The sequence below is a fragment of the Schistocerca serialis genome, chromosome 2 (genome assembly GCF_023864345.2).
Source record: "Schistocerca serialis cubense isolate TAMUIC-IGC-003099 chromosome 2, iqSchSeri2.2, whole genome shotgun sequence".
Classification (NCBI taxonomy): domain Eukaryota; kingdom Metazoa; phylum Arthropoda; class Insecta; order Orthoptera; family Acrididae; genus Schistocerca; species Schistocerca serialis.
This window is the reverse complement of record NC_064639.1, coordinates 101,456,462-101,470,176: the sequence shown is the minus strand read 5'-3', so window position 1 is coordinate 101,470,176 and position 13,715 is coordinate 101,456,462. Positions and strand designations below refer to the sequence as shown.

General features: G+C 40.6%; 1 protein-coding gene across 1 annotated transcript in view; it reads right to left on the bottom strand.

Annotated features, from left to right (window-relative positions):
* LOC126455756 (retinal homeobox protein Rx-like) overlaps window positions 1–10,942 on the bottom strand; it is a 232,576-nt gene extending 221,634 nt beyond the window's left edge. Inside the window, exon 1 of the mRNA XM_050091522.1 lies at window positions 10,776–10,942. Within this exon, the coding sequence (XP_049947479.1) occupies window positions 10,776–10,917 (142 nt within the window). The 5' untranslated portion in view covers window positions 10,918–10,942. The remainder of the gene's footprint in view (window positions 1–10,775) is intronic.
* Window positions 10,943–13,715: the final 2,773 nt, after the last annotated feature.

The following is a 13,715-nucleotide window of genomic DNA, read 5'->3' as shown; positions in this document are numbered from 1 at the left end:
GTTTCTGCTCATTTGCATGCCGGTGTCGACGCGACACAGCGCCTCAGCGTGAGCGTACGGAGAATTTCTGGTGAACGAGACTGTACGAAGACTGTGACGCAGTGAGGTGGCAGTTTCCAGTAGTACTGGGAGCAAACGTCACAGGTTTTTCAAAAATGGTTCAAATGGCTCTGAGCACTATGGGACTTAACATCTGTGGTCATCAGTCCCCTAGAACTTAGAACTACTTAAACCTAACTAACCTAAGTATATCACACACATCCATGCCCGAGGCAGGATTCGAACCTGCGACCGCAGCGGTCACGCGGTTCCAAACTGAAGCGCCTAGAACCGCACGGCCACACCGGCCGGCCACAGGTTTTTGTATAGGCGCAAATTTACTGGGCGTAGTTTTCATTTATCTGACGAAAGGATGGGGGAAGATGGAGAAGGACATCGGCCACGTCCTTCCGAAGGAACCATTCTCTTATTTGCCAGAGGCGACTTAGGGAAAACACGGAAAGCCTCGAATCGGACCGCGGGAAGGAAATTCAAACCGTCGCTCTCCCGAATGCGAGCCCAGTTTGTTCGTTCGATTTTAAAAGATACCTGACCGACTGTCTCGAAATTCGTGGTAAATGATCCATGTGTACGGAAGTAAACAACGTCGGAACGATACTACGAATGAGATCGCATTGCAAACGTAATCTTTCACGCAAGCATAACACAAGTGTGTAGTAGTATTTCTGAAGAAAGAGATTATATACAAAGGTGGGTGGGACGGGCCATGCGTGAAGATAAATAAAACAGATTTCTCTCAACAGCCTGCAGTTAGTGTCGACGCGACGCCGTGGCCGCTTCTGTTTCAGATTCTTGGGAACTCTAGCTGGAGTTGGATTAAAATCGCTTTGTGGTTGAGACCCGATAGCGCGCCGCAGGAACGAGCGTGTTCTCACTGACGTGAGCATTTCCATCGACGATCCACCGCAGCGAAGAAGAGCAGTTTAACGTAGAGGTTGCGATTGGAGGGCGAATGCCCACACCACTGTGTTCAAGAAACCGCCAGTCGCAACGTTATTTAGAACGATTCATTGTGCGCCGGCTCTGCTGACCTTAACATTGAATTGAAACATACTTTATCTCGATTTAACAGCGTGCTATTTCGATAGCTAACTTGCTTATAATAACACGACAACCAGAAACTCTTATAAAATACGGTGTACCATGGGTGATGTGGTCGAACGCTTGAATAACATTTTAAAAATAATAGCAGGACCAAACTGGCAATTTTTAGCAATAAGTAGAGACGTACAAACCTGCCAACAAGCTAATATCACTTTTCAATTCAGGAGCGATATTTGTTTCGACAACCTCAAAAAAATGTATTTTCTTTACATAGTGCCGTATACTAAGCATATTCGGCGTTATAACATAGGGCTGAACCGATACGAAAACGAACGATGCTACTTTACTCTCCAGCAGTTTTACTCTTATATAAGTCAACAACTTAAATGAATTTGTTTCTAGGACTCAACAAATAATTTAAAGAGAAAAATAAAATCGTAGTATAATGTGTGAAATGGAGAAGGCTATTTCTACTGAATTTTTTTATTTTTTTAATTTTTTTTATTTATTTATTTATTTATTTTCTTTTTACGTATGATCTTCAAGTGATTAACAATGGGTGTCAAAATTTGGTGCGGTCTTGTACAAAGTTTCATCTCTTCTTTACTGTGTCCTTGAATGGAATTTCGTCACAGATAAAAAATAACACATTGCCTCCTCCGGCAAATTCTACCATTTATAAATGTGTTGTGTTTGCAGCCTGATGCAGACAATGTTGGTCAGTAAAATTCACAATTCATTTTGGTTAATACATCTCATTCATCAGGCATAAATGCGAATTGTCACTATCTGCATGTACCTACATCCCCCCTGCAGTGCTCTCACTGCAATTTCTGTACTCTACAATGTGCAACAATTAAGTCACTTTGAACAATTTGGTTCAACTGTGAATTTAATTTTTTGTATTTTCTCGACATTATTTTAATTCATTTCATTTCCAAACACACTTTCTCTCTCTCTCTCTCTCTCTCTCTCTCTCTCTTCTGTCTCTGTCCCTGTCTGTCTCTCTCTCTCTCTCTCTCTCTCTCTCTCTCTCTGTCTGTCTGTCTGTCTCTCTCTCTCTCTCTCTCTCTCACACACCCACACCCACCCACACACACACACACACACACACACACACACACAGGGTACAGCCAAGTTCAGTGATATGAATCACAGAACGAAAAACGTTTACCACATAGTGAATCAGTCTACACGTAACGAAAAGTAAGTGAATGATGAGTCTACAGACGGCAAAGACGAGAAGACTTGTATTTAAAAAATCAGTAGCTCTTTCGTAGTACTTTTGTTCATTGTAGATATAGATGAGAGATTATGTGACGGACATTTATAGTAGCCGAACGCTCGTCATTTGTCACGATAAAACGGTCACATGTCAGCTTACTAATTTACATATTATATGAAACTTGAAGTAGTTAATATACTTTTTTTGTAATATTGTAATAGTTCACATAATGTGTTGTTCCTGTGTGAGATACAGAATTTGGTGAGGGTATTTTGCATAAAATGTGATTTTTCATGGCAAAAGACAGTTTTACACGCACACATATCTAAATTAATCAAAAATATTAGCGATTATCATGGCGTAAGTGTTCGCAAAGCGGTGCAGCATGTAGAACTATTAAAAAAAAATACTTAGATTTACAAGTATTGCAATATTAACTGACAGCATGTCGCAGCAACAGATATTATTAGAACAACCTAAATTTAAATAAAATTTGTTGCTCTCTGACTGTCGAACAGCATGAAAAAGTTCACAGGAATTTTTTTTGTATCACGAACAGACAGCAATTCAATTCAGAATTATGAACAGCGTATAGAAATTGAGTGGACAAGAAAAGATATTAAAGCACCGGTATCGAATATTACGTTATAGGCAGCCTTAAACAGAAACGGACACAGCAAGTTACTCCAGAACTCATTACAAGAACATATTTTAAATTAAATGTCACAACAGTTGCTAACGACAGGCAAATTTTTTGCTGCCACGACAGACCACAGGTTTTCTAATAAAACGAAAATAGTGCTCTCATATAGGCCTATTACTACTAATGATACGCACGATGAGAAATATGTAATAAAGCGCATCCTAAGGTAAATGCAAGTGTATTGACCTATACCTTCCTTCGACCTATGAAACCTCCCTGCAGCCGCGCGGGATTAGCCGAGCGGTCTCGGGCGCTGCAGTCATGGACTGTGCGGCTGATCCCGGCGGAGGTTCGAGTCCTCCCTCGGGCATGGGTGTGTGTGTTTGTCCTTAGAATAATTTAGGTTAAGTAGTGTGTAAGCTTTGTCCTTAGGATAATTTAGGTTAAGTAGTGTGTAAGCTTAGGGACTGATGAGCTTAGCAGTTAAGTCCCATAAGAGTTCACACACATTTGAACATTTGAAACCTCCCTTCGATCTGTGAAACTTCTTCCTCAACCAGTTCTTGGGAACTGTAGTACAAGGTGGTATTTTTTATATACACCAAGCAGTGCCGGAGCTAGTGGTAACAGAAGAAGAGAAAAAAGGCGGAAAAACGATTCTTGCAAAACCGTGAGCCTTCCGTCCATTAGAATGACATTTATCTACTCAAGTAGCTGCCCTGTCATGTTTAGGTTCACATTCCTTACAGCAATCAAGCGTCATCGTTGCTTGCGCGTCAGTATTGTGCTGTTTCTGTGCTAAGCCTTTAATTTAAAATGGGCGGTCAACAAAATTAGCAGGCAATCACTCATACAGAACATGTAAGGCATGCTCACTTAGCGATAAGATTTTAAAGACCAAAATAATACAATAATAGGTAACTGGTTATGGTGTACTGTCAGTTTTCTTAACTTCTCTGCCTTGTCAAAACTGTCATGATGCCTACGTTATGTAATAATAGAGGTAATTTCGTACTGAAAGAGTGACTATTGTTTTTATGGGGTAATTCCTTTGAATGTGTGCCTGTAAAAACAATGTGTAATAGGATGTGCCTCATTAGCTGAACACAACCTTTTTTTACCGAAAAATATTTCGTCGTAGTAATGGCATCAATAGTGGGCATTTAGAGATATTTCATTTTATTTAACGTTATCTGACTTCGAAGACAACTATCCACTTTTTCCATTGATCTGTACTTAAAGTAGCACCCCACTGTAACAACATTAGACATAGCTGAGTAGATCGGCTTTGTATTTGATTTATTTCTTTTGTATTGTGGCGGTATTTCCCTCATAATTGTTCGCATTTACGGATTGGCTGCTTGATTTGCAGGCGCATTCACTGCCATTATTATTTACTCTGTTTACCTCAGCGGGGCGTATCGCGCAGTGGTGTACAACCTGAAAGGTTTGAGCTTAGACAGTATTCCATGTTTTGTACGTTATATTATCAAACATTTCTTTGTTGAAAAGGCGAGGAACTGCGACTGTTCGTATTGGTGACATGATGGTGGTGTGACCGAAATTTTGAGGGGTACGATATTACAATTTTTTTTAATTTTCTTGCTCCATAATACTAATAACAAAAGTAAATATCCGATAAACACCCGCTTCATACTGACAATAGCAAAATGAAGACGTTGAGTAAAAATTGTACTGAACGAATCTCTGAAAAGAAACGTCTCGAAAAATTTTTCGGCTAAAAAGGAAAGGAAATGAAAGGTAGATTTAAAGAATCGACAAAGGTCTTAATAGAATTGCTCCTAAACTCTCAGTGCCAACTCGTAAGTGACCTGCATTTATTATTACTAAGCTTTTGTACAAGTGTAAATAACGGAAGCACACAAATTATCTAAACAAATTTTTCCATTATTTAAATTACAAAAAGAAACAAAAATATATGGGTCAGTGACATTCAGGAAACTTTCAAGAAATGAAGGTGACAGATGCAAAGATTCAAACACAAAAATAAAATTAAATCCCTTCCGGAACCTGTAAAAAAAAATGGCAAACTTAGAAGACAGTCTGAAGGAACGATAAAGAAGCGGGAGAAAAAATAAAAATAAACAAGGGAGCAGGTACATTGTAGGTAATTATTTTATTTCCTGCGGAGTTCGCGTAAATCGACTGAATAAGAAGCAGCCGGACTCATCTTAATACAATTTGGCTTTTATAAGATTTCTTATTCACCTAATTTTTTACTTGACTTAAAATACCGGCATTTGTAAAGAAGCACAACAGTTTTGATTAAAATGGCCATACCACTACAAAATAAATTATTGTTGCTTGCCCGACAGTACTGCGCTTTTATCTGGTGGCAAAATGGTGAAATTAGCAGAAGTTAGCGAATAAAGCGTTGTAGAAAAATAGGAAAGACAGCTGAGTAAATGAACGTTATTATTATCAAAATCATGAAGACAGACACTGACACGCAGCATTTGAGACACATGAAACTGACGACAGAATTTTAAAACCCAAAATATAAGCGATTTCGTGATATAAGTTAAATGATAAGTAGCCACTTTTAATCACACAGTATAGTTTAACGAAACAAACCAATCACTAGTTTCTAAGCGGTAAGATTCCCGATCAGTCACCAACACACCTTTTATAAAAGACGTTCCACAGTGTATGGTGGACACCGGGAGGTGCGATGACATTTTCAGCATCGTGGAGTACTGGTGCCCCACAGAAACAAAATAGATATTGAAACCTTTTTTTATTTATTCCTCAATACTTAAACCACAACAACATGAAACTGCTAAAATGAATCCAAATCTCGCTGCCAACAGCTAAATGGAGGAGGTTGTAACTAAAATTAGATCTTACAGTCTCAACAAAAAAGCACTATTACGGTATTCAGAACCGGATATTAAATGCCTGGAACAGCAAAAGCTGCAGAATGGTTAATGTATACACTGGTAGTCAGAAGTGTTGAGGTTGTGCCGCGCTGTCGTCACACTGCCGACAAACAGATCTCTGAAGCTCGTGGTATACAACGAATGAACGGCAGAAAAGAATAAGGGGTACAACTAGTATGTTAACTGTCCCACAAGAGTGCTCACACCCCTAAAATACCTGCCTGCAGTTGAGACGCCAGGCAGACAACGCAGTTATACTTACACAGTCCCAGCAATTATGATGATTCTTCTTCCTCTTTTACCGCCACTGTCTATACGTATACTCGGATTCAACCTAGTACCAAAATAATGAGTCGGCAGTCTGTCGATTAGCCAATCAAAATTAGTCTTTAAACAACAGTAACGAGAACAAAAACCACATCTGACCTTGACACTGAGGGGCGGCATTTACTTCTACATGACCACTTTGTGATTCACCATTAGACGTTTGACAGAAGGTTGAGGACAACACTTTCAAACTATATGTCTACCGCTACACTCCGGAATAGCGCTTAGGAAAAATTAATACCTAAATATTCCGGTGCAAGCTCCAACTTCCATTTCATTTCTATGGCCACTCCTTCCTATATAAGTGGGAGATAAAAAGGGAAAAGCGCCTTCGTTTTATTTATTATTATACCATCTTGCTTACGTTATCTGTGAAATTCTGCCCTATTCCGTGATAATAAAAGACGAGCCGTCCTTCTTTGAAATTTGTCAGTGACTTTTGTCAGTCCTGTCTGTTACTGACGCTATACTGTAGAAAAGGAAGAACGAGGTATATGTGAGCATTTTCTTCGATATATTTCATGCACCTTTAAAATTAGCTGCCAATAAAGAGCAGTTTATAGTTCGCCTTTCCTAAAACGGTTTCTATACTATTGTTCCAAATTTCGTTGTGTAATCCCTAGATATTTATCTACATCGGCAACCTCTAAATTTGAATAATTTATCATGTAACAAAAATTTCACTGAATCCCCTTAGTTCTCATGTGGAAAATTTCACATCTATGAGATATCTTGTCTAAATAATTTGTAATTAATCTTGATCTGTTTCTTGCAGTAGACAGTAAGTAACGGAAATAAAGTAACCAGGATGGGTATATCGTCTCCCGTAGTGATTGTCTTAACTCAGACAATGCACAATAGAGCAGCAATCGATCGAGAAATCCGTCGCTTTCCACAATCGATTGCTGCTCTTTTCTCAGTTGTCTATATTCAACGTCCTCTGCGCACAAAAGGTCATATTGATTCCAATCTAATCATCTCATATTGTTTTCTGTTATCAATTATGTAGAGCAAGGATAACAAATGATCTGTCATATTTCCCCTGGGAAGCACAAAAGCAAAATTTAAAATGTCTTAGGTAGCATAAATGAAATTATACGTCGGGACTTTTGGAAGAGATTCCCCACGTGTAAATAAAAACGTCCCACTTACTACTAACGTAATGACGAAATACCGAACAATTAAGTAGATGGGCACTTCCGAATGCAATTGTGTCAAATAAATATTGGTCATTTTATGTATCTGCTGTATTAGAAGTGTGTAATTATTTGGTTTTGAGAGTAATTACCGATTTCTTTTAAAAAGAGACTGCTGAAATCGCGAATATATTTGTGAAATTTACACACAAATGCTAAGAATAGAACGTCCTGGACCGAATGGAACGACCAGACGCTGTTCCATTGAGCCACGTACGTGAGAAGCACCTCACGAAATCGGGTATGAAGATACTTCGAAAATAAAAATAAAAGACAAAAAAAGCGAAAAGCATCTCACAAAAAGATCAGCTTTTTATTTACCCTTAGAGACAGCATTTGTACTTTAAGACAGGTCTAATAATAAATATTGATATTACAACGGAACTGAAGCAGAAAAGTGTGTTTTTATAAAAGAAAATCGCCTTTCAGAAAGAAGTAAAATAGTTTATCAAAAGTAATAAAAGCCGAAGTAAATTAACTCCAATGTCATTGTATGAGAGATAATCCTGACACGAAAGTAACGTTTCTAGTAGTTTGTCTTTGCTGGTCTACTTTCCACGAGCACTTTTTATGTCAGAGTTGTTTCTAAAGGTAGAATCATATATTAGATGTAAGACCTCTCATAACTTACTTGTCACAATTAATTCAACGTAAATTATGTAGAAGGTCTTGTTAGATGTAGGAGAGTGTCTGACAACCTTAATCTTTCCAGGATAAATGAATAATTAATAGATGAATAAATAAATCGAAAACAACATGAAGAAACTTTTTCAAGAACGCAGTACGAAAGTTAAAAGGCCTTCAGAGCAAAATAAATTATATATCATGAAGAATGTGGAGAGACGAAAAGAAAGAGAATGGGGAGAAGATGGTGTGAGAAAGACAGGACACAGAAACCTTCAAAGAGGAACAGAAGTTGTTGCATTATGTTAGTTGGTCGATAAGAAGATAATAAATAGATACATTTCACGTCTGGGATGCAAGGAAAAAAGAATACAGGTATACCGTTTGGCGTTCGCCGACGATATTGTGATATCACCGAAATTATTGGCAGAGGCGACTCCAGACACAAATGGCTTTAGCAGATTTAGAGTTCTCTGTCGAGAAGACGAACATCAGCACAGGTTCTGCATGTATGATGTTAGAAAGAGGGAAAATTCAGCGGGTAGAGAAATTTAAATACCGAGGAGATCGGATGATAACTCGTTTGACAAAGAAGAAGCTATGGAATCACGAATAACCCAGATGAATTTAGCATGAAACGTCACTATGAAAGTCTACAATAAGCAGAACCTTTCTGTCACTGCAAAATTTTGACAATACCTGACATTTGTCCAGCCTGAAACCTTATACACAGCTGAATGTCTGAATATCGGACGAACAGGATTAGTTAAGAGGGAAGAACTTGTGGAACGAAGGACTCTCAGTGGGATGTTAGCATATCGCAAAACACGAGACGATCAATATAGAAGAAGAGCAAAAAACTTACTGTATACCCAGACGGACAGAATTTCGGATTCCATCAGGAAAAGATGGAGCATGTCCTTCAGCTACTTCCTTCGAATGGATCAAGGGGCTGACATATCAGATCCTACAGTTTCTTGCGAACAAGAGATCCAGAGTACGCTGGATGCAAGAGGTACGACCGAGCAAGGTGGCGCAGTGGTTAGTACACTGGACTCGCATTCGGGAGGACGACGGTTCAATCCCGCGTCCGGCCATCCTGATTGACGTTTTCGGTGATTTCCCTAAATCGTTCCAGGCTAATGCCGGGATGGTTTCTTCGAAAGGGCACGGCCGACTTCCTTCCCCGTCCTTCCCTAATCGCTGACCTCGCTGTTTGGTCTCCTCCCACAAAAGTAACATAACCCAAGATGTACGAAGGGTTCCTGAAGAAACGGGAATACAGGACACAGAGATTTTTGCAGCAGGGTGGCTTTCGGATAAAAAGGTCTGGATGTCAAAAGTTTCCAGGACAGAGTAAGGGCTAAAGCAAAAGCATGATGGGCAGAAGGGAAAATGAATGCTGCGCAGTATGAGCATGAAATAATATTGGATAAGGATGATGACCAAAATAAACGAAGAATTAACTTAGCCGTCAAGAAGGTGCGGATACCACCAACCCTCCCCCATACAACACCCTCAAAAAAAAAATAAAAAAAATAAAAAAAAAATAATTCAGAACTATCTTTCGGAGAGTAAAGTGGCGTGAAAGCTAAGGGATCACGAAAATGGCAAGCAGTTCTAGAAACTACAAGCTACATCTAACAGAGGGTAATATTCAGTTGCTTGTATGGGGTCCAGCATGCGTGCACCTCAAGCGTAAAATTCTAACCAGGTAAAGGTGTAAATTCTTAGGTTTACCATAGCTGCTGTCAACAACAAATCCGATACAGTTCGTACGTTCACAGGTAGATACAGTACTGCACTAATTACTGATTCACTTGCGTAAGAAAAGACGCAGAGTGAAAGACCATCCACAGAAACAAAAAGAGTGAATAACAGTACACAGACTAACTTCTCAAACAGCATTATGCCCACGTACACTGTCACACAGCCGGTCTTAAGATCTGTGTCCACAGTCGTAGTGTCAAATGAATGCAGGTAATTGTGAGTGCGCATTTAGACGTTATATCGTGTAAATTATAACACTGACAAAGGATTAAGAGTTAGTTATTGTTACAACTGATAAATTCTTTGCATGGCACACGTTCTTCTGAAATTCGGTTTCTTGGATATGTAAACGCGATGTACTAAATACTGATAGTACAAGCAAATGAATATTTATTACTACACTAAAACATTTAATATATTTCGTTTTTGCTGTTGCTAAAATCCTTGTCTTTATGCCACGGTAAGAGCGTGAGTGGTTCCAAGTAATATTTGAGGGGTGGGGGAAGACAATAATCGACTATGGTCCTACCCCCGCAGAGCCCCTCCCTGGATCTGCGCTGTCCCGAACAGTCAAAACGAAACTAAGGAACATTAATTTACCGGTACCTATTTTATTGCCTGTTCAGCTCCGTGGCTGCGAATTTTATTACTTTAATAAATACAACAGCCGATCATTTTTATACATTTTATTTGTCCCGATATCCGTCCCATTGTCTTCAGTTGGAGTAACGCATTTTTAAATTTTCAGTAGCACATCATTAACACATCGACTGTTCTGCTTATTTTTGCAAATGTGCCAATGAAGACTTAAAAATGTATTACGAGAACTGAAGAGGGGCGAAAGCCCGAAACGCATGTTGGGACAAATACAAATATAGCAAGAAGTAGCTGGCTGTTGTATTTGTTGAAATAATAAAGGAAAATAACAAAAGTTCGCGAATTTTCCCGCGGTGGAACGGCGCGTGGAGGAAGCTGTGCGGACTTACCGGTGCAGGCGAGCTCGTCTCCGACCAGCGACCGTATGGAGAACACGCTCTTGGCGACTCGCGTCGTCAGCACATCCGTGGGCGGCTTGACTTCGCTGTCTGTCTCGGGTAGCGGCTGCAACGGCCGCGTGCTCAAATCCATCTTGTCCCCCTCCTGGTAACTCAGTCCTCAGCACACAGCACAGGTATATGTCCCTTTGCACTTCTTCTACAGTACGATCCTAGTTACAACTTCCCAGATATGTATTGTACAGTACGATCCTAGTTACAACTTCCCAGATATATATTGCACAAAATACAGTCCACGGAGCAGCTGTTCTGCTCCTAGAAATTTCATCCCAAAATTTAGGCAAAATGTATGTTGCCAGATATGAGGATTTGTGTATCAAATATTGCAGCACACCTTCTTCTTCTACATATTCGAAACTCAAATTATAATTTTCGTCTGATACATTAACCCACAAACTTCCGTCGACAGGCTTGTATCACACAATTCAGGTGCTTGTCGATCGATTGCAATCGTCGTTTCTAGAACAGAGAATTGACAAGCTGTGCTACTGTACTTCGTCCACCCGTCACTCCAGCCAAACTGAAATTAAATCTCTGTCACTACAGAGCCATTCCAATTTACAAGCTGCAACACGTCTCTGACAGATCACTGGCATTCTGCGCAATGCACTCGATACATTTTTTTCTGTACGTGGACTACTCAATTATGAAGTTTGTTACGGAGCTAACCACAACACACAGTAAAGAGGAAGTACAAGGTCAACTTCACTGCACGCCGCAGATTGGCGTCACTGATACGCAACACAGCTGAGGCGGCGACGACTGTCCGGAGCAGTGACCTGCGCACCGTAGCAGCACCGGCGAAGTTCACAAATGGCGGTGTGTTGGTCGTCAAGGTCTTGCGTAACTGCCAATGACAGGGCCTCGGACGTCTTGCTGTGCGCTGTCACTGCCTCAGCGTGTTAGCCGTCCGTCGTGCAGCGCCAGACTGGGTGAGCCGCCGCGAGCGCACTGGCCTCCCCCTCCCAAACGGTTTCCGTGGCAACGGTAGTTGGGCGATAAATTTCCACCTCCGCCTCTCACTGTTCCCTCGCGGCCTGCCGCGAGCAGACTGCGCCTGGCACGCGGCGGACGGAGTTCCTCCCCACACGAAACAAACGAGGGGCGAAAAAGGAAAAAGAAGACGAGCGACGTCAGAGATAACAGCTCACGAACCGCTCCCGCCGCGCACCAATGAGAGCGCGGTCACCGCCCTACGCCATTTCAACGATCCCCTCCTCGCCGCTGTCGGAGCCCCGCCTACCGCTCCTCTGGCCACGCCTTGAAAATGGCGGTGACTGATACCGCCAGCCACTGCCACCGGGAACCTGGCCGCCCTCTTTTAAATGTAATTATCTCTTTTCTTTCTCCCCGGAATAATTTCAAGGAAGGGGAGGACTCTACCCCATTATAGAAAGACATCTGTTCCCTTTAACAATATTTCTCCATCCACCTTATTCGACCGAGCACATGAGAAATAGCTACTTTATTCTGACTTCCGCTGTATCAAAAAAACTACCGAGGAAATAGCGATTTATGAATTTTTTGCGTGTGTCTTCCAACTTGCTTCTTGAGTGACGGACTTGTTCTTCGTCCACTGCCTTCTAATTCGTAAGAAGTAAAAAATTTAAAAAATAAAGCATAAAATAAAACTGACGTCTCGGAAACGCAGAGAATCGGACAGTGACACTGACCAGGAAACAAAATAAGTATATAGAGTCTGTCTTTTTATAACACAACGTTACACGTTCGTTGCTAACTTGCGACGTTCAGTAACGCAATACTGAAGCGATAGCAAGGAAATTTGTAAAGATGTCCCTTGATCATGTTGCAACTTAAAACAACGTTACTGCATGAACAGTCAAATGAACGAGGGTCAAGTAGCTGCATCTGGTGTGTGAGGTAGACAATGGGAAATAGAGTGTATCGCACTTGATAGCGAAAACTGACACAGATGAAGAAATGCGATAGAGTGAATCAGGTTAAGATGGTAACCGTGATATGACGTCTGTTTGCTCGTGTTACTTTACTGTGTCAAGAGAGCATAGCACTCAGTAACTCATTGCTTCCTTGAGTTCAAATGTCGAAAGGTAAGGGGTGGGTGCAGTTGTAACTGACATTTTTCACTTTGGATACCAAACAACTGTGGTACCTACTAAAATTTACGCTGTAAAATAATCGCACGTGCATTTTAAAAACAATAATACAGATTTATTAACATTTCAATACTAATTTATTAACATTTCACCAATCGTAATCGTGTGTTTATCGTGTGTTCTATATCTTGAAGTAGGTATGCGTCCAGTTACTTCCCGTTCGCTGCCATTGTAGAATTCTTATTTCAACTTGCATCTCACCACAATATCTAGGAAAGACACCGTACAGATGGACCCCGGTAATAACGTTTTTTTAGGTTTATTTATTTGCATAGGATATCTAAAAACCACAAAATAAAAGGTACAGGAGTGACTGAGGCCAGATGGTCTTTTAGTCAAGGTACAGGCCGGCACCTTTCAATCTACGAGGTCTGTTCAAAAAATTCCGGAACATTCGTAATTTCGTGCCAGTGGTGTGTTTGTGCGAAATGCAGTTGGCATTCCTGCACACGCCTGTGTTTAATGTGTAAGTGCCGTAAGTTTGATTGTTGTATGTCTGTTAGTTATTGTTCAGTGCTGTACTGAGTAGAAAGTTGTGTCGTACAGTTTGCGAATTTCGAGACGGCAGAGTTAGAGGAGCAACGCGCCTGCATTAAAATTTGCGTGAAACTCAAGAAAACCTTTACAGACACACCAAATAATGCAGGAAGCCTACGGTGAAGGGTGGTTAAGCCGTATCGGTGTTACGAATGGTTCACACGGACTAAAAATGCCTGGACAGAAGTTAAAGATGCTG